The sequence below is a fragment of the Panulirus ornatus genome, chromosome 50, assembly GCF_036320965.1.
Source record: "Panulirus ornatus isolate Po-2019 chromosome 50, ASM3632096v1, whole genome shotgun sequence".
Taxonomy (NCBI): domain Eukaryota; kingdom Metazoa; phylum Arthropoda; class Malacostraca; order Decapoda; family Palinuridae; genus Panulirus; species Panulirus ornatus.
The window spans coordinates 3,395,733-3,417,410 of NC_092273.1; the positions used below are offsets into that span (position 1 = coordinate 3,395,733).

General features: G+C 37.5%; 1 protein-coding gene across 4 annotated transcripts in view; it reads left to right on the top strand.

Moving 5' to 3' along the window:
* Positions 1-2,162: 2,162 nt before the first annotated feature.
* The window catches only part of AP-1sigma (AP-1 complex subunit sigma-2), a 79,355-nt gene continuing 59,839 nt past the window's right edge, over positions 2,163-21,678 (top strand). The window contains exons 1-4 of one of the 4 annotated variants that reach the window (XM_071691107.1): positions 2,163-2,412; positions 5,465-5,643; positions 8,298-8,406; positions 18,597-18,734. In XM_071691107.1, coding sequence (XP_071547208.1) covers positions 2,410-2,412; positions 5,465-5,643; positions 8,298-8,406; positions 18,597-18,734 — 429 coding nt within the window. In that variant the 5' untranslated portion in view covers positions 2,163-2,409. The remainder of the gene's footprint in view (positions 2,413-5,464; positions 5,644-8,297; positions 8,407-18,596; positions 18,735-21,678) is intronic. The other 3 variants (XM_071691106.1, XM_071691104.1, XM_071691105.1) reach the window with 3 other exon arrangements.

Sequence of the window (21,678 nt, forward strand, 5' to 3'; positions counted from 1 at the left end):
GTTAACCATAATATTAATAATGCGTTGTGCTGCCATCTATATGTTGTGCTGCCATCTATATGTTGTGTTGCCATCTATATGTTGTGCTGCCATCTATACGTTGTGCTGCCATCTATATGTTCTGCTGCCATCTATATGTTCTGCTGCCATCTATATGTTGTGCTGCCATCTATATGTTCTGCTACCATCTATATTCCGGATTTTGGGTTAGTGTTTTCCAAAAAAAAAAAAATCAAAATATTTTGTCAATTGAATGTCATCCGAGGTTTAAATTCAACATTGCAAGGAATAAACGATTCGCCACTAATACAACAATTATATAAGATAAATATAAGGGGGGATATCACATTTTATTGGCATAGGACATATGTGCAATAAGAGGGGGAGGTGGTCAAGATTTTTCAGTTGAGTATACTATGAGGTTGATATACTTCAATATGTAGGAAATCGATGGGGCTAAACCAACAAACCTATCAATCATCTACTCTTGTGTGATATGTAAACTGGAGATATTTTACAGACGTTATGATCAATTTCACAATCGTCTATCTTTCCGGTAATTACACCATTTCTTAGCATGAGGGCCCATGCGACAAAATGGAAGCATTACAGGATGATGTTTGTTACAGGATAATGTAAGTTTGGTGGTCGTTTGAAAATTTGTTCTGGTCGTGTTGATGGGCACTGACCTTAAGTAAAAATGAACACCTGGGTAGGGTGGAGGCAAACTGCCGCACCCAGATTTCGAACCCATGTTGGCCCGACCTTGGGTGGACTTGTGTTGACAGTGAAATTAGCGCTATTCACCACATAACGGAGGCTCGGGGTATAAATGTGATTACTTACTCATCATGTCCAATGTGTTTAATAATAATAATAATAATAATAATAATAATAATAATAAGAAGAAGGAACAAAGAAGAGGGCCAGGTGAGGATATTCCCTCAAAGGCCCAGTCCTCTGTTCTTAACGCTACCTCGCTATCGCGGGAAATGGCGAATAGTATGAAAAAAAAAAAAAAAAAAAAATAATAATAATAATAATAATAATAATAATAATGATAATAATAATAATAATAACAATAGTAATAATAATAATAATAATATACCCTTTTTCCAAAGTTAGCGATGTTGCGTCAGAAACTAGAGAACAATGGTTCCATTTGCTCACAGCCAGTTCCTAGTTGTTATTTCTAATGCACTGAAACCATAGCCTACCATACACCCATACACACCCATGTGTATGTGGGCGGGTTAGGCCATTCTTTCGTCCGTTTCCTTGCGCTACCTCGCTAACGCGGGAGAAAGCGATTAAGTATAATAAAAAATGAATAATGATCATGATAATAATCATAATAATGATGAAAATAATAATAATAATAATAATAATAATAATAATAATAATAATAATAATAATAATAAAAATGGACATCGATGATAATGAAAATAATGGATGTAACGGTAATAATGACTAACTATTTTGTTTCATAATAATGATAAGCAAAATAAAGAACCATATGTGTAAATAGACCAGTTTGTTGTATGTTTTAAGACCAGGTTTTTGCACGAATAGAAAGGAAGACTCATGCTATCAGCTACGTCTGTTAAACATATACATCTTTCGTGTTTTAGATTATCCTACCATTTTCCACATACATGCATTTTATTAGCCATTTATATGATAGATTTTTGATCATTTGAAAAAATATCTTACTTCGCAAAACTTTTCGTTATGATCGAATATCTAATTATCATTATGGGTTACAGTATAGTGCACATACAAATTCACACAGAGCTATATTTGAAAACGATTTTCTACCTTTGGAAATATTTGTAAAAATATTGCTAGATTCACGAAGTGGTATACAGAAGATATTCTATGATTCTTGGAAAATATTAGTATGATTAAAGAAATTAAGATTATATATCTTTAGAAGCCTCTTTCTTTACAACGATAGAAATGAGTTACAGCTGCTTGCATGATTATGAGTAACGTCCTTTTAGATATATATTTGTTACTTTATTATATTCCTCGGTCAATATCTTCAAATAACAATTCATTATCTTTATTATATACTTTTATTACAGACTAAAAAGAATTAAAAAGTTAAATATAATAAATAAGAGATAGAAAAACATGAAAAATATAATGTAAAAGAAAAGCCATGGTATTAGTGTTGGCTGTAATGGTTACTCGGGAGAGAAAGGACAATATCAAAATACAATATCTGTATCCTTTAATGAAACGTGTGTTACACTTTAGAAATTGCTAAAGCAAAAAAAAGTTTTAATAGGAAAAATAAGATTGGGAGAAGCAGCATAGTGTGTGAAGGCAAGGTTAGAGAGGAAATCTGTGCTGAAGATAATTACTGTCTGGTGTGGGAGGAGCTCCCATGATCTTGATCCTACCATGGTAAGTTTTCTCCACCCCATAGTTTCTGTTAAACTTCTTTTTAAGTTTGATTGTATATTATGAACACGTGTGTTATTGATGCGAATATTCACTGCTTCACAAAGTAGAATTAAATTGGAAGAATATAAGTTTTAAACCCCAGATAATTAGTAATTTTGTTTTGCATTGGTAGTGAATAGCTTTTTTTTTTAGGAATGGCATAAAAGTGGCTAAACATGACTTTGATCATTTGTTTCTTTTAAACATACTTATTATAAGATAACCCATGATCATTTGTTTCTTTTAAACATACTTATTATAAGATAACCCATGTCATTCTTACCGGCTAGTAAGCTATATTGCCTAGTAGTCGGCACCGATGGTTCACATTTCATTTTATCGACTAATGTATGCATTAATCCCCCTTGTCATCGTTTTTCATCAAGCTGAATCAGTCATATTCTGCATATTATGGTTATTTGTTGGCCGTTTTTCTTCGTAGTATTGGCACTTGATTCCTTAATGTGACATTGAGGTACCAAACCTAACACAAGTGGTAAAAGACAGAGTTAGTTATGCATTGATGCTAGTGTTGGGAAAATGTTACTTATGTTTTAAATACTATATTGTTTAAGTTTGATGCGATGACAGAACTGGTGTGACAGAGCATTGTTTCAATAAACATTAGGAAATAAAACGATTAAGGCCATGTATATTGTCTAAAACATTGGGGATGATATTGTTAAAAGTATGGTAAATACTGTACTTATTTATCAAATGTCAACAGAACATTTTAAACCTCATGGAATCTTAGATGATATCCAGAGTGATAGATGTTATAACATTTTATTGGTCTCATGCAATGGATTATATTGGTGGATGATGCGTAGTGTATTTGTTGATATCCAAAGCCATATTTGCTTTGAACTTTGAATCTTCATGAATGTGACTAGTATATTTTGACGAGAAAACTTTGCATCATGTCAAATCTTGTTTACTTAGGGTAAAGGATGATCCCCATTCCTGCAAAGAATTTATGCCAAAGGCATATCAGTCCACTGAAAGTAGGCCTGTCTGTGCCTTCCCATAGTGAGGGTAAAAAGCTAGTTCAAGCAGTGAATACTAACTATCCTTCAATTATAGGGCTTTTAAGGTATGGATGACCATAAACGTCCATACACACACATACACATATACATAACATATACACATTTACATACATATATATACTCTTACACGGACATATACATATATACACATGTACATATTCATACTTGCTTACCTTCATCCATTCCTGGCAATACCTCACCCCACAGGAAACAGCATCACTACCCCTTGCTTCATTGAGGTAGTGCTAGGAAAACAGACAGAAAAGGTGACATTCGTTCACACTTCGTCTCTAACTGTTATGTGTAATGCACCAAAACCACAGCTCCCTATCCACATCCAGGCTGCATAGACCATTCCATGGTTTACCCTAGATGTTTCACATTCCCTGGTTCAGTCCATTGACAGCATGTCGACCCCGGTATACTACATCGTTCCAGTTCACTCTGTTCCTTGCACGCCTCACCCTCCTGTATGTTCAGGCCCCTGTCACTCAAAAACTTTTTCACTCCATCCTTCCACCTCCTGTTTGTTCTCTTGCTTCTCCTTGTTCCCTCCACCTCTGACACATATATCCTCTTTGTCAGTCTTTCCTCACTCATTCTCTCCATATGCCGAAACCACTTCAACACATCCTCTTCTGCTTCTTCAGCCACACTCTTTTTATATTGAAGGCTCCAGTCATGGACAAAAGTCCACATCAAGGCTGGGCCTTAATTGAAATATAGGGAGAATTATGAAAGGGTAAAAGAAAAGACAAAGGAAAGTGTTTACAAATTGTGGGGGAAGTGAAAATATAAACAAAGTTACATTGTATATGATCACTTGTAGTAAGTAGAATATGCAGTGAGTTGTGTACAAAGCTACACATCATGGAATTATTTATAGTAAGAGGAATGTGCTCTATATTTACAAAATTACATGTTATGTGAATATGCTTTTTATGCTCAAAGCTACATTGCATATGATCCCTGTAACTTTCTGAAAGAGCAGGAGGCACATTCACCCTTTGTGGTCCAACTAGCCCAAGAATACCTGGTTTTGATGGGTTCTTTGGCTGTTTCTCATAGTTAATTTAGTGTTGCCAGTGAAGTGTTTTGGCCTGATTGCTGCTATTTACAGGACAGCTTCAGAAAGAGAATGATATGGTACATTGTTGAAGTATCTATCTGGTTGTGACTGCAAGTCTTTGTAATGTAATACTAAAGACAAAGTTTTTCAAGTGATGTCTAAATTGTAAGTAGTAAAATAGCATTATATAAGGGAAGATTTTTGTAATGCTTTGTGTGAAAAATAACCAAAAAGTAATTAAGGACATGATGAATAATTTTAATCACATATTTTTAGGTTTCTTTAATCCATTTCATAATGTCAGCAGATAATCATAACGATTTAGTGTGTGCCACATAATCAAATGCATCACTGTTTGACCTCATTTTCATCACACACCTTTTTCTTGGTGCTCTTAGATCTTGATGTAGGCAGTCCTGTAATTGATTGAAACCACTACACAACTAGCCTTCCTTGTATTAACTTCTCATTTATACAGTATTTAATGTCCCATACCCTCATCTTCCCTCTGTATCATAGATATCTCATTCATCAGTGCTACATGCATTTAGGTGAAGGTACATATTTGCCCATTCCACTCTATCTGAATGAATCCTTGTCAGTTTTTCTATCGTTAAAAAGTTATGGAAATATGTTATACTTGTCTTTTGATTTTATCTGCCTAACTCTCCTTAATCTTTTGTCATGATATACAGTTATGCTTTTTTTTTCATCTAAGTGGGCTGCATGTAGAGTACTGTTCAAATAGTCAAGTCACTTTAGTGAAAATGCCAATATTTTGTTGTGTCCTGGAATGTCTGATTTCTTTGTACTCTAAATATAAGAATAGTTTGTATTAAAGACAAGATTTTTAGAATTGTTAAGACTGTACCTTTATATGTTTTTTCTTTTTCAGATGCAGTTTATGTTATTATTTAGCCGTCAAGGCAAATTGCGCCTTCAGAAATGGTATGAAGCTCACACAGACAAGGTGAAAAAGAAGATCACTAGAGAGCTTATTTCCACAATTCTTGCAAGAAAACCAAAAATGTCATCATTCCTTGAGTGGAAAGACCTCAAAATTGTTTACAAGAGGTTAGTTTTTGACCATTTTGTATGGGAAATGAAAAGTGTGAAACTTGTACAATACTTTTTTGACAGTTTTTTCCACAGCAAAGTGTGCTGAAGTCTAACATATGTATTTTCTTCTTTTTAATGCATCTTTGAAAATTTATCAAAATGATAACTGCTACGAGTCACTTGTGTCTTAAAGAGTCAATTCAGAAATTTGAAAAATTCTAGAATCAGGCGGTGCGTAGGTCCTAAGCATGTAAGATTTTTATGGATCATCCTTCTTACACCGGGAAATTAAGATGATATCACACAGCTCTCTCTCACTCCCATGTCAGCTTCAGAACAACTTTTGCATAACCAATCATTTATTTTCACATGCTTTTCTGTTTTTGTTGAATAATTTTGTTTGGTCAAATTTTTATCCACACCATCGACTTTCAATACCTCTCATAACACATTCAGTCCACCTATTATTTGCTTTTTCAAAGGCCTTGAATTCTGCATGCATATTCTTTCTTTATGATATATATTTTTCTGTCATTGCTTTCACAGAGATTTGACTTATTAAAAAACCACTTTTGCTCTTCTCTTAATCCGTACTGTCATCATCTTCACTCTTTCCACAACAGTTTTCCTGTACCCATTCCATGGTATGCTTAGTAACTGATTCCTGTATAATTTTCCCACTCTACCTTACCACTGATTTTTCTGTTCAGAGGCACTTACAAAGGTTCCATCACTGCTCCTGCCCAATCATTTCCTTTGAATAGTCTGTCCTTCCTCTCGATCCTCACTTACATCCTGATGTCATCAGCTCTTCAAAATCAGTTTAACTCATCTGGTATAGTCAGAGTACATCCTTCTGTTTCGTATTCTTTTTCCTGTGTCACTTAACCCCTCCTTTCTTTTTGTACATCCTTTCTATACAATTTCATATTCTCCTTTCATTTATTTGTACTTGTTTTTCTTACAGTCATCATCAATTTTTTCTTCTATCTATCTATATCTCTGATCTTGTTCCCTTTAGGAGCTTTCTCAAGGGGGCAGCCAAAGCAGAAGAGTCTCCATAGCTGGTGAAATTCCGTCACCACTTTTTAGCCTTTAGTGCCATACCCTGAACAGGCCACTGGCAGAGGGCTACTTTGGATCATTGTTTTCAGAGGCTCATGCCTAATGTGTCTTCCTAATCTCCAGCCTGTTACTTCTGCCTAATGCTCTCACCTGATATTTCTACCTAATATTCTTTTGGTCCCCCCCCCCCCCCCCCCCCCCCCACACACACACACACACACACACACACACACACACACACACACACACACACACACACCATCATCCTCATTCATGTGCCCCAATCACCCCATATCTTTTTCACTTTATCCTTCCATCTCTGATTTGGTCTCTCCTTTTTCCCTCCACTTCTGACACATATATCCTCTGTTAGCCTTTCCTTGCCCAATCTCTCTGTATGTAGAAAAAATTTCAGCACCGTTTTCAGCTTTGTTAACCACACTCTTTTGTTATCACACATCTCTTTTACCCTTTCATTACCTACCTGATCAAACCACATCTTGTCCTCAAACATCCACTCTCTGTACAGCCTTATTTATAGTGTTTGCCTGTCTTCCACACAGTATTATTGGGACTACTGTACTTTCAAACTTACCTGCTTTTGCCTCCCAGATAACATTCTCTCTTTCCACACATTCTTCAGCTCTTCCAGAACCTTCACCCGCTCACCCACCCTATGACTTCCTTTTGTTTCCATGGTTCCATTCGCTGGGATGTCTACTCCCAGTTACCTAAAGCATATCTTTTCCTTTAAGTTTTCTCCATTCAGACTTACACCTCAACTGACTTTTCCCTCATACTTACAGAATCTAATATCCTCGCCTTTACTCACATTGACTGAAGTTCCTGCTTTCACACATGCTTTTTAAGTCAGTCACAAACATTTTCTTACTTGAAGTCTTATTTTAAGTCAGTCACAAGCTGTTTCTTACTTGAATCTGCTACTAGTGCCATATCCTTAGCAAACAGCTGACACTTCCCAGACCCTCTCATCCCCCCACTGACCGCATACTCACCCCTCTCTCTCCAAAACCTTCACATTTACCTTCTTCACCATTCCATCCTTAACCATGGTGACATCACTCTTAACTTTACTGTTACCATATACTAATGTAGGTTCAACATAATTCACTTTTTACTTTTGCTTCCAATAGTTCCTTCTTGGATTTTTTATATACTGTATTACCACATAAACTTTCATTGCCATTTGCTTATTTCTTGCTCCACCTCTTCCCCCAGTGTGTGATTGTTTTAATGGATGTCAAAGTCAATTTACCCTAGTATGTTACAGATTATGTTAGCTGTGGTAACTTGTGTGAAAGCATAGAGAGGTCTAGTGACTACAGGAGTTTTTACTAAGAAAACTTTTAGGTATCTATACTGTCATTGGAAAGTAATTGAGAGAATGAAGATTACATAGGTGAATAAGAATGAAAGATTATTTTAGTGTCACATATACTATTTACTAAATCCTTTTTGAAGACAATTCTTGGAGTCATCATCTAACAGGAAAAAGAGGGGAGTTGTTTTCTTATATTTACATGATAGTTTATTTGTATGTTTTTTTCTGTTAAATTGAATACGATTACCATTGTTTTTTCCAGGTATGCTTCATTGTATTTTTGCTGTGCCATAGAACAGCAGGACAATGAGCTGCTCACACTTGAAATAATTCACCGTTATGTTGAACTTCTTGACAAGTACTTTGGAAGTGTAAGTACAATGTGTGGAAACTTATTTTATTTCAAACTCCCATTGCCTTTCACCTCTTCTTTATTTTTGGGTATGAGTACTCAGACTTTGCAGCAAAATGTACCAGGTACAACTTTTCTGATGTAGGTTGTTTTTATTTGTTGCATTTGAAGATTCTTTTGGCCAGACTCCACCTCTGACATGATTCAACCTCTACAAGTATTTTGAAAGGCATATAATTGAAAGCGGGGATTCTGTTTAGATCCAAAACACTTTTCATCTCTGTTGCTTATTGATCAACTTAGAAGCTTTATTTATTCCTTTGTTGAGTATTGGTCCATAGAGCATTCTTCTAAAGAAAGGAAAGAGAATACTGGTGTGTTGTATGGCCACCATTGAAACAGATGGAAATATATATGGCCTTGAAAGAATGCAGAAACATTTCAAAAGCAAAACTGATGGTCTACAGCTTGTGAATTTCGACAAGAAATTAGAAAGACTTGAACTCTACAATTTGGAGGGTGGAGAAAGATACATCATATTATGGCATATGCATGCATGAAAGGTTAAAGAAGGAATATAGAGTAACATGTTAGATCTCAAAGTATCTCACCAAAAAGATATGTACATACCAAGTAGAGATTGATTCCAGGGAACACATTATAAAGATTTTTCACTTAGATACTGGGAGAAATAAGGAACATATTCCCACATTTTACCACAAAATTTAATCAGAAGAATAGAAGCACAGCTGGGATTGATCCCTGATGAACCTAGGATTGACAATTAAAGAAGATGCATGGTGCCATAGTGGTATTTCATTATTAAACAAGCAAGACTTGTGGTAAGTGCAGTGCATAGCCCTACCATTGTGGCAAATTCTTATTGTAGTTGTAGGTAGAAAGTCTCTCTCTGTCCCTATTACTAATTCTCGTCATATGCATTAATAAGAAGGTCCTCTCTGTTTTTCTCTCCCTTTCTCTCCTTCACTCTTGATGCATGGATAAATTGAATTATGAAATGTTTAACCAGTCTGATGAAAATACTATCATAATATTTGAAATATCAGATTTTAGAATCAGAACAATTTATCTAGTCAGAGGATATTTGTCTTCAGAACCAGATGAGATCCTAGCTATATTCCTTAAGAAGAAAATAACAATTACAAAATCACTTTTTTATTATTAAGGCAAAGTCTTGATGGATGCAAATTTGCATATGTAACACCAATACACAAAGGAGGATCTAAGCATGTACCCACACTAAAGAGACCATTAAGCTTGACTTTGCATGCAATGAAAGTCTTTGAAAAATTAATAAAAGGAAATGTAACATTTGAGTAAGAACAGATTCATAAATGAAGGCCAGCATGGATTTGTATCTTTATTTTGTAAAAGTATTTGGTTAAGTAAACCAAGGAATGTTGGATGAGAAAATAGCTAAACAGTACATTATGGGTAAGATAAGAAATGGATGAAAGAGTTACTATTTAACTGAAAGTTCAAAGTCATAGCAAACAGAACAATGTTTGAGGAAGTTGTTCTGTATCAGGTACCACAAGGAATTGTAATACTGTAGCCTTAAAATAATGATATCAGACATTGACAGTGAAGTAAAAGAAAGTATAAGAAGAGTTTTACTGATGAGACAAGAGTAAGCAAAATGATTGGATCACTAACTAATCAAAAGGAGGTGCTAAAAGACTTAGACACAGTTTACAAATGGGAAGAAGTAAATTTGATGGAATTTAATGAAGATGAATTTAAGCAAGTAAGGTATGGAACAAGTAATAAGACAATGATGACATCATAATCATATAGAGGCCCAACAGGGAAAGTGGTAGAAAGAAATATAAAAGATTTTGGTGTCATCATATATAAGAAATTAAGATTCAGAGAACTTACTAAGAAAAGTAACCAGTTAGCCAAGTTATGAGTGGTGTGTTTGAGAACTGTCTCTACAAGAGAGAGAATCCTATTGATGATAATATTTAGTGGGTTGATTAGAAAGGGTAGTGAGTGGTGGGATGAAGAAGTAAGAGTATTAGTGAAAGAGAAGAGAGAGGCATTTGGACGATTTTTGCAGGGAAAAAATGAAATTGAGTGGGAGACGTATAAAAGAAAGAGACAGGAGGTCAAGAGAAAGGTGCAAGAGGTGAAAAAAAGGGCAAATGAGAGTTGGGGTGAGAGAGTATCATTAAATTTTAGGGAGAATAAAAAGATGTTCTGGAAGGAGGTAAATAAAGTGCGTAAGACAAGGGAGCAAATGGGAACTTCAGTGAAGGGCGCAAATGGGGAGGTGATAACAAGTAGTGGTGATGTGAGAAGGAGATGGAGTGAGTATTTTGGAGGTTTGTTGAATGTGTTTGATGATAGAGTGGCAGATATAGGGTGTTTTGGTCGAGGTTGTGTGCAAAGTGCGGGGGTTAGGGAAAATGATTTGGTAAACAGAGAAGAGGTAGTAAAAGCTTTGCGGAAGATGAAAGCCGGCAAGGCAGCAGGTTTGGATGGTATTGCAGTGGAATTTATTAAAAAAGGGGGTGACTGTATTGTTGACTGGTTGGTAAGGTTATTTAATGTATGTATGACTCATGGTGAGGTGCCTGAGGATTGGCGGAATGCGTGCATAGTGCCATTGTACAAAGGCAAAGGGGATAAGAGTGAGTGCTCCAATTACAGAGGTATAAGTTTGTTGAGTATTCCTGGCAAATTGTATGGGAGGGTATTGATTGAGAGGGTGAAGGCATGTACAGAGCATCAGATTGGGGAAGAGCAGTGTGGTTTCAGAAGTGGTAGAGGATGTGTGGATCAGGTGTTTGCTTTGAAGAATGTATGTGAGAAATACTTAGAAAAGCAAATGGATTTGTATGTAGCATTTATGGATTTGGGGAAGGCATATGATAGAGTTGATAGAGATGCTCTGTGGAAGGTATTAAGAATATATGGTGTGGGAGGCAAGTTGTTAGAAGCAGTGAAAAGTTTTTATCGAGGATGTAAGGCATGTGTACGTGTAGGAAGAGAGGAAAGTGATTGGTTCTCAGTGAATGTAGGTTTGCGGCAGGGGTGTGTGATGTCTCCATGGTTGTTTAATTTGTTTATGGATGGGGTTGTTAGGGAGGTGAATGCAAGAGTTTTGGAAAGAGGGGCAAGTATGAAGTCTGTTGGGGATGAGAGAGCTTGGGAAGTGAGTCAGTTGTTGTTCGCTGATGATACAGCGCTGGTGGCTGATTCATGTGAGAAACTGCAGAAGCTGGTGACTGAGTTTGGTAAAGTGTGTGAAAGAAGAAAGTTAAGAGTAAATGTGAATAAGAGCAAGGTTATTAGGTACAGTAGGGTTGAGGGTCAAGTCAATTGGGAGGTGAGTTTGAATGGAGAAAAACTGGAGGAAGTGAAGTGTTTTAGATATCTGGGAGTGGATCTGGCAGCGGATGGAAACATGGAAGCGGAAGTGGATCATAGGGTGGGGGAGGGGGCGAAAATTCTGGGGGCCTTGAAGAATGTGTGGAAGTCGAGAACATTATCTCGGACAGCAAAAATGGGTATGTTTGAAGGAATAGTGGTTCCAACAATGTTGTATGTTTGCGAGGCGTGGACTATGGATAGAGTTGTGCGCAGGAGGATGGATGTGCTGGAAATGAGATGTTTGAGGACAATGTGTGGTGTGAGGTGGTTTGATCGAGTAAGTAACGTAAGGGTAAGAGAGATGTGTGGAAATAAAAAGAGCGTGGTTGAGAGAGCAGAAGAGGGTGTTTTGAAATGGTTTGGGCACATGGAGAGAATGAGTGAGGAAAGATTGACCGAGAGGATATATGTGTTGGAGGTGGAGGGAACGAGGAGAAGAGGGAGACCAAATTGGAGGTGGAAAGATGGAGTGAAAAAGATTTTGTGTGATCGGGGCCTGAACATGCAGGAGGGTGAAAGGAGGGCAAGGAATAGAGTGAATTGGAGCGATGTGGTATACCGGGGTTGACGTGCTGTCAGTGGATTGAATCACAGCATGTGAAGCGTCTGGGGTAAACCATGGAAAGCTGTGTAGGTATGTATATTTGCGTGTGTGGACGTATGTATATACATGTGTATGGGGGTGGGTTGGGCCCTTTCTTTCGTCTGTTTCCTTGCGCTACCTCGCAAACGCGGGAGACAGCGACAAAGCAAAAAAAAATATATATATATATATATATATATATATATATATATATATATATATATCTTTTTCTTTTCTTTCGTACTATTCACCATTTCCCGCATTAGCGCGGTAGCGCTAAGAACAGAGGACTGGGCCTTTGAGGGAATATCCTCACCTGGTCCCCTTCTCTGTTCCTTCTTTTGGAAAATTGAAAAAAACGAGAGGGGAGGATTTCCAGCCCCCCGCTCCCTTCCCTTTTAGTCGCCTTCTACGACACACAGGGAATATGTGGGAAGTATTCTTTCTCCCCTATCCCCAGGGATAATATATATATATATATATATATATATATATATATATATATATATATATATATATATATATATGAAGCAAAATTGATTACTGTTATGTTGTATGGTCACCAGCAAAGCAGAGAGAAATGAATAAAAATCAGAAGCACTTCAAGGTGAAATCAATTGAATTACCATGAAAGACTGAAAGAATTTGAATTATGTAGCCATGAAATAAGACAAAGATATAAGATATTCTATATAAGGCAATAAATTCAAGTGTAAAGGAAAACGTGTTAAACCTGAACTCTTTCCAATTGGCCTTTTAACAAAGTTATAAAATCTTTAAGAATGCTGTGGAACATACTGGAAATTAATCAGTCAGTTTATGAAAGCCCAACCAGGAAGCTAGAATGACTTTCAGTTGTATACAGTACTACCAGGAGAAGGAAGAAACATGCATGGATCAATTACTTAGACATTTAAAAAATTCTAGGTTGAAATCAGTCCCAGATGGACCCAAAATAGATGATTATGCAGTGAAGGTGGAGCCCTCTCATCCACAACAGACAGCATACTTGCCTATCTCTACAAAATTGTTGTATTCACCTCCCTAATAACCCCATCCATAAACAAATTAAACAACCATGGAGACATCATGCATCCCTGCTGCAAACTGACATTCACTGGGAACCAATCACTTTGATTAAGTAAGTAATGAAAGGGTTAAGGAGATGTGTGGTAATAAAAGGAATATGGTTGAGAGAGCAGAAGAGGGTGTATTAAAATGGTTTGGTCACTTGGAGAGAATGAGTGAGGAATGATTGACAAAGAGGATATGTGTAATGCACTGAAACCACAGCTCCCTTTCCACATCAAGGCCCCACAAAACTTTCCATGGTTTACCCCAAACGCTTCACATGCCCTGGTTCAATCCATTGACAGCACGTTGACCTTGGTATAACACATTGTTCCAGTTCACTGCATTCCTTGCACGCCTTTCACCCTCCTGTATGTTCAAGCCCCAATCGCTCAAAATCTTTTTCACTCCATCCTTCCACCTCCAATATGGTCTCCCACTTCTCCTCGTTCCCTGCACCTCTGACACATATATCCTCTTTGTCAATCTTTCCTCACTTATTCTCTCCATGTGACCAAACCATTTCAATACACCCTCTTCTGCTCTCTCAATCACACTCTTTTTATTACCACACATCTCTCTTACCCTTTCATTACTTACTTGATCAAATCACCTCACACCACATATTGTCCTCCAAAATCTCATTTCCAACACATTCACCCTCCTCCACACAACCCCATCTATAGCCCATGCCTCACAGCCATATGACATTGTGGGAACCAATAATCCTTCAAACATACCCATTTTTGCTTTCTGAGATAATGTTCTCACCTTCCACGCATTCTTCAACACTCCCAGAACCTTTGCCCCCTCCCCGCCCTGTGACTGGCTTCTGCTTCCATGGTTCCATTCGCTATCAAATTCACTCCCAGATATCTAAAACACTTCACTTCCTCCAGTTTTTCTCCATTCAGACTTACCCCCCAATTGACTTGTCCCTCAACCCTACTGAACCTGATAATCTTGCTCTTATTCACATTTACTCTCAGCTTGTTGTTCACTGATGATACAACACTGGTGGCTCATTCGGGTGAGAAACTGCAGAAGTTGGCGACTGAGTTTGGTGGAGTGTGTGAAGAAGGAGAGCTGGGAGTAGGCATGAATGGGAATGGGATAGTTGGGTTCAGTAGGGTTGAGAGACAAGTTGATTGGGAGGTGGCTTTGAATGGAGAAAACTGGAGTAAGTGAAGTGTTTTAGATATCTGGGAGTGGATTTAGCAGCAGACGGGACCATGGAAGCAGAAGTGAGTCACAGGGTGGGGGAGGGGGCAAAAGTTGTGGGAGCATTGAAGAATGTGTGGAAGGCAAGAACGTTATCTCGAAGAGCAAAAAGGGTGTGTTTGAAGGAATAGTGGTTCCAACAATGTTATATGGTTGCGAGGCATGGGCTATAGATAGAGTTGTGCGGAGAAGGTTGAATGTGTTGGAAATTAAATGTTTGAGGACGATATGTGGTGTTAGGTAGTTTGATCGAGTAAGTAATGAAAGGGCAAGAGATGTGTGGTAATAAAAAGAGTGGGGTTAAGAGAGCAGAAGAGGGTGTGTTGAAATGGTTTGGTCACATGGAGAGAATGAGTGAGGAAAGATTGACAAAGAGGATATATGTGTCAGAGGTGGAGGGAATGAGAAGTGGGAGACCAAATTGAAGGTGGAAGGATGGAGTGAAAAAGATTTTGAGTGATCGGGGCCTGAACATACAGGAGAGTGAAAGGTGTGCAAAGAATAGAGTGAACTGGAACAATGTGGTATGCTGGGGTCGAAGTGCTGTCAATGGATTGAACCAGATCATGTGAAGCATCTGGAGTGAACCATGGAAAGTTTTGTGGGGCCTTGATGTGGAAAGGGAGCTGTGATTTTGGTGCATTACACATGACAGCTAAAGACTAAGTGTGAACGAATGTGGCCTTTGTTGTCTTTTCCTATGCTACCTCACACACGTGCGTGGGAAGGGGGGTGCCATTTCATGTGTGGTGGGGTGGTGACGGGAATGGATGAAGGCAGCATGTATGAATATGTACATGTGTATATATGTATATGTTGAAATGTATTGGTATGTATATGTGCATGGGTGGGGGTTTATGTATATACATGTGTATGTCGGTGGGTTGGGCCATTGTTTCATCTGTTTCCTTGCGCTGCCTCGCTAACACGGGAGACAGCGACAAAGTATAATAAATAAATGAATAACATACTGATCTGTTCCTTAAATTCATATCTTACATTTACACTAACTACCAATTTTTATATGCTTCCCTTGCTTCTGGGGTATACCATGGAAAGGCCACATTCATTCACACTTGGTCTTTAATTGTCATGTGTAATGGACCGAAACCACAGCTCCCTATCCATATCCAGGCTCCGCAGACCTTTCCATGGTTTACCCCGGACATTTCACATGCCCTGGTTCAGTCCATTGACAGCACATCGACCCCAGTACGCCACATCATTCCAATTCACTCTATTCCTTACTTGCCTCTCACCCTCTTGTATGTTCAGGCCCCAATTGCTCAAAATCTTTTTCACTCCATCCTTCCATCTCCAGTTGGTCTCCTGCTTCTTGTTTCCTCTACTTCTGACACATATATCCTCTTTGTCAACCTTTTCTCACTCATTCTCTTCATATGTCAATACCATTTCAGCACACCCTCTTCTGCTCTCTCAACCACACTTTTTATTTCAATACCTCTCTCTTACCATTTCCTTACTTGCTCTGTCAAACCATCTCACACCACACATTGTCCTCAAAATTTTTATTTCCAACACATCCATCCTCTCCATACAACCCTATCTATCGCCCATGCCTTGCAACCATATGATATTGTTGGAACTACTATTCCTTCAAACATACTCATTTTTGCTCTCCAAGATAACATTCTCTCCTTCCACACATTCGTCATTGCTACCAGAACCTTTGCCCTCTCCCCCCTCCCTGTGACTCACTTCTGCTTTTTTTTTTTTTTCTTTAAGGCTCCAGTCACGGAAGTCCACATCAAGGCCAGGCCTTTATTGAAATACGGAGAGAATTTCGAAACGGAAAAAGAAAAGACAAGGAAAAGTATTTACGATTTTTTGAGAAAGTGAAAGACCTTTCTTTTGAAATGTTAGAAAGTTAGAAAGAATACAGTATTATGTCACAAATAGAATTGATTGAATGAAGCACATAATCTATCATGGGAAGCTGAAAGAGCTTGAACTATATGGTTATGGGAAGAAGAAGAGTTTCATATTTCCATATGCTTTGCAGCAATTAGAGGCATAAAAATTATGTTTTATATCTGAAATCCTCACAAAAAGGAAGAAATGGAACTATCACATCCCAGGGTTATTCCTGTTAACATACTAATGAGATACTGGACGGAAATGTACAGGTGTCTCGCAAATAAACTTGAAAGACAATTCAATGCAGTAAAAGGAGAGTTTAGAAACATTCATAGAGTGACCGCAGAAGTTGACTCATGGCTAAAGCTAGTCACAGATGAACCTCAAATAGATAATTATGCCAAGGGAATGGATGCTTAGAGAAACAGCATTATCCCACAAGCCTTACTTGTCTTAACAGAATCTCATCATAGGTAGTACGTGTAATTAGGTAGAAACTGTACTCTTTCTGTCTTTCTTAGATGCTAGAATGATTATTCAGTGCTCTGCCAGGAAAAATAAGAAATGATTATGGAGTAACTACTGAAACAGTTAAAAGAAAACTTAACATATGATTGAAAAAAATCAGTTCGAATTGAACCAGAAATTGATAATTGTGTAATGCAGGTGGCAGCAGAGAAAAATTATCTTTTACATCAAGGAGGATGTGTTGTAAGTACTTATGCTAACTCTGCTATTCTGGCTAAATCTTGTTGTAGGAACCCCCCTCCCCCTCCTCTCTCTCTCTCTCTCTCTCTCTCTCTCTCTCTGGCACTTTATTATGGTCATTACCTTTAGTTGTTTAATTTGTTTATGGATGGGGTTGTTAGGGAGGTAAATGCAAGAGTTTTGGAAAGAGGGGCAAGTATGAAGTCTGTTGGGGACGAGAGAGCTTGGGAAGTGAGTCAGTTGTTGTTCGCTGATGATACAGCGCTGGTGGCTGATTCATGTGAGAAACTGCAGAAGCTGGTGACTGAGTTTGGAAAAGTGTGTGGAAGAAGAAAGTTAAGAGTAAATGTGAATAAGAGCAAGGTTATTAGGTACAGTAGGGTTGAGGGTCAAGTCAATTGGGAGGTGAGTTTGAATGGAGAAAAACTGGAGGAAGTGAAGTGTTTTAGATATCTGGGAGTGGATCTGGCAGCGGATGGAACCATGGAAACGGAAGTGGATCATAGGGTGGGGGAGGGGGCGAAAATTCTGGGAGCCTTGAAGAATGTGTGGAAGTCGAGAACATTATCTCAGAAAGCAAAAATGGGTATGTTTGAAGGAATAGTGGTTCCAACAATGTTGTATGGTTGCGAGGCGTGGGCTATGGATCGAGTTGTGCGCAGGAGGATGGATGTGCTGGAAATGAGATGTTTGAGGACAATGTGTGGTGTGAGGTGGTTTGATCGAGTGAGTAACGTAAGGGTAAGAGAGATGTGTGGAAATAAAAAGAGCGTGGTTGAGAGAGCAGAAGAGGGTGTTTTGAAGTGGTTTGGGCACATGGAGAGAATGAGTGAGGAAAGATTGACCAAAGGGATATATGTGTCGGAGGTGGAGGGAACGAGGAGAAGAGGGAGACCAAATTGGAGGTGGAAAGATGGAGTGAAAAAGATTTTGTGTGATCGGGGCCTGAACATGCAGGAGGGTGAAAGGAGGGCAAGGAATAGAGTGAATTGGAGCGATGTGGTATACCGGGGTTGACGTGCTGTCAGTGGATTGAATCAAGGCATGTGAAGCGTCTGGGGTAAACCATGGAAAGCTGTGTAGGTATGTATATTTGCGTGTGTGGACGTATGTATGTACATGTGTATGGGGGTGGGTTGGGCCATTTCTTTCGTCTGTTTCCTTGCGCTACCTCGCAAATGCGGGAGACAGCGACAAAGTATAATAAAATATAAAAAAAATACCTTTAGTATATGACCATTTTCTATTGATAGCTTGATTTTTATAAGAAATGAGTGAAAGATATCTTGCATTCTCATTTAGTTACTTATAGAAATTGATTATTGATTAAATAAGTGATCGATCAACAGGTGTGTGAACTAGACATCATCTTCAACTTTGAGAAGGCATACTTTATGCTGGACGAGTTGATGGTTGGTGGGGAAGTGTGCGAGACCAGCAAGAAAAATGTGCTCAAAGCTATTGCTGCCCAGGACCTTCTACAGGAGGTTAGTTATGGTGACACAGCATACGAGTTGTGACTGCAAGGGTCCTCCAGGATCTTGCTGCTTGGTTTTGTAAGTGGTTGGCTGAGATAGTTCCATGGTAAGCAGCTTTTTTAGATAAAAGATAATATATTTATTGATGAAGGAACTTGTATTTTCTTAAATATTTATTAATATTATTTAGAGACTTAAGTGTAGTGACTACTGGTTCAGCAGGAATTAGCTTGTATTATTATCAAGCCAACCATTTGCAAACTGAAAATGTAGTGACATGTCCTGGTAACCTTTATAGGTGCCATGGTGCCATGAGGATCCATGAAAATTTATCATTTCAGAAGTACTTTTTTGTCGTAATGCATTCATAGGTAGGGCTGCAGGTGGGTTCTATTCTTGTTACAAAGCCCGTCTCTGGAATTCTTTGATACCATAATTCTTTGAACATGTTTGTTTGAAACAAAAGTTCTCTTTTGGAGAAAAAATTTGAATGCTGATGAACATATTAGACTGGGCTAGTTGATTCAGGGTTTCACATGATTACTGAAATTTATTTCAAAAGTTATGGGATGTATGCTCTGACAGTGATGTTTTCTGAGGGGATGGGGAAGGATGAATATGATTTTTGTCACAACTTTATCTTGTAAATGGAATAATACAAGAATTCATCTGATTTCTAACTTGAAGTGAATTATTTTGTCATTTTTCAATTTGTAAAAATACATATGGATGATTAGATTAATTGTAACTCACCAGTACATCCAACACTTTAAAAGTAGCCCTGGCTAGGAATGATAATTGTTGTGGATATCAGTGCTTAACTTGACAGAACTGCAGTTCAGTCAAAGTGATTGGATTGATAGTGCTGTGCTGTAATTGCTACTTTCAGGCATGTCTTTTTTTGAGCTGATATTCATAATCTTGAGAAAACAGCCATCATTTGTAAAAATAGTCGCGAGAGTAATATTTTCGTTTCATTTGGGAGTAACCTGTATCACTGCAGATGCTGACATGTTAACACCAATATCTCTGCATATGAGGTAGCTGTTGGTAAACTGACTGTTGTAGCAGCTATTTTTGGTTCCAAGATTATGAAATATGTGTTATTGTCTTAGTGTCTATCTGTAGTTTTGCATGTTGCAAGTGAAGTGCTGCCAGAATTTCTTGTCATTGGCTTAGCTTTAAAGATTTGGTGCTTTAGTATCCAGAATTTTTTGTGCCTAAATGAGTAAAAATTGTTATTGTATAATCGGCGGACTTCCACTCGGCCAGTGTGTTGTCTTAGGTTACATGGACATGTACACACACACACACACATACCAGTGCATGTTAATTCTTTCCACAAGTGGTTTTATGGCACAGCTGTTTCAATGTTGTTAGCTTAGCTTTAAATTTTTTGTAACTGCATGCTGGCATGCATGCCTTTGTGTGTGTTTGTGTGTGATTGTAAAGCATCCTGTTATTTTTATGCTTTCTCAGATGCTTTTTTTTTACATTAAAAGACAAAGATATTAGATTTTATGAATTTGATTTTATTTTATTTATAGTTTATGTAGATTTCAGTCTGTATTCATAAGACACTATAATGATACATATAAGTTTTATTTAAAAGTTTACTGTATATAGATATTTGTTATTAGTAATCACATCTATGTACGTAGAGATTCATACTTTTGTTAAGTACAAGTGGAACAATAGTACAGTTTTGAATAAGAAACATGGCCATTTTTGATGAACATGTAATGGGGATATGTGGATGACAAACTTTGCCATTTGCAGTGGCAAAGGTAAGCAATATACAGTAAGCTTTACTTTCATTCATAAATAGAGGATTGATGAGTTGCCATATATCTTGTGAAGACAGACTATGAAATGATTAGAAATGTACCATTATCAAGATTGTTCCTCCTTACTAGTTCCTGAGACCTGTCATATCAGTCTTCATCAGTCATTTTACTTGGGTTTGGGAAATTTATATTTTTTGTGAAATTTTAGCATAAAATGTTAGTGTGTATATCCTCATTGGTAATGTGCTGGTTTTAAGTCATCCTTTGTTTTCCAATTCCAACCTCCTCTTTATCTTTGCATATCAGAAATTTGTACGTTCATATTTTGGAAATTTATCATAGCATGTCTGTAGTCTCCTAGGATTCGGACATGCTTGATTGTGGGAAATGTTTAGTCTACAGTATATGACTAATGATTATTGGCATTCTGTTTTAGTAGGGAGAGGGGACATGGGATGACATGGGTTGACAAGATAGATTAAGCACTAGGTTTCTTTTACTTATCTTTAGTGATACATTCACTGATTATCCCTTTTCTGTGATTGAAAGCTAAGGTCGTAAACATCTTTTTTTGCTGCATTTTCTTTATGATGAATTAATTAGAAATGAAAGTAAAGTGAATGTAAAGACTTTTATCATTATATATTTCAGTTCATTGAACGATATAACCATTAGTGTATAACACACAAAGCATGATGTCCAAAGTTTTCTTGGACATTATATTGATGGGTTGTTCCTGTCCAGTAGTTGAATTAGTTTCTTAGTGCTGAGATCACTAACTGTACTTCACTGGTATGTCAACATTTATATCTTTGCACTTATCTTACGACCTCTCCTTTTGTCACTTTTCTTTTCCTTGAACTAGGTAATGCTTTCTTGACTTTTTTCTTCAGTTTAAAACATTATTTAGTCTTCTGCAAAAGAGTATTTCCATTGATAATGGCTAGTCAGATTAGTCCTGTGACATATTTTGTAATACTAATATGAAAGATAATCTATATATAACAGAAAAGTTGTAGTGTAGCCTGTAGGCCTATTATCTTCAGTATTTACGTATTTATACAGAGAATGGATAGATGTAGATCATGTTAATAAATAGAAGAAAAACAGTGCTATAAGGTCAGCCAGATGACAATAACTGTAATTTCACATAATATGTCACTATG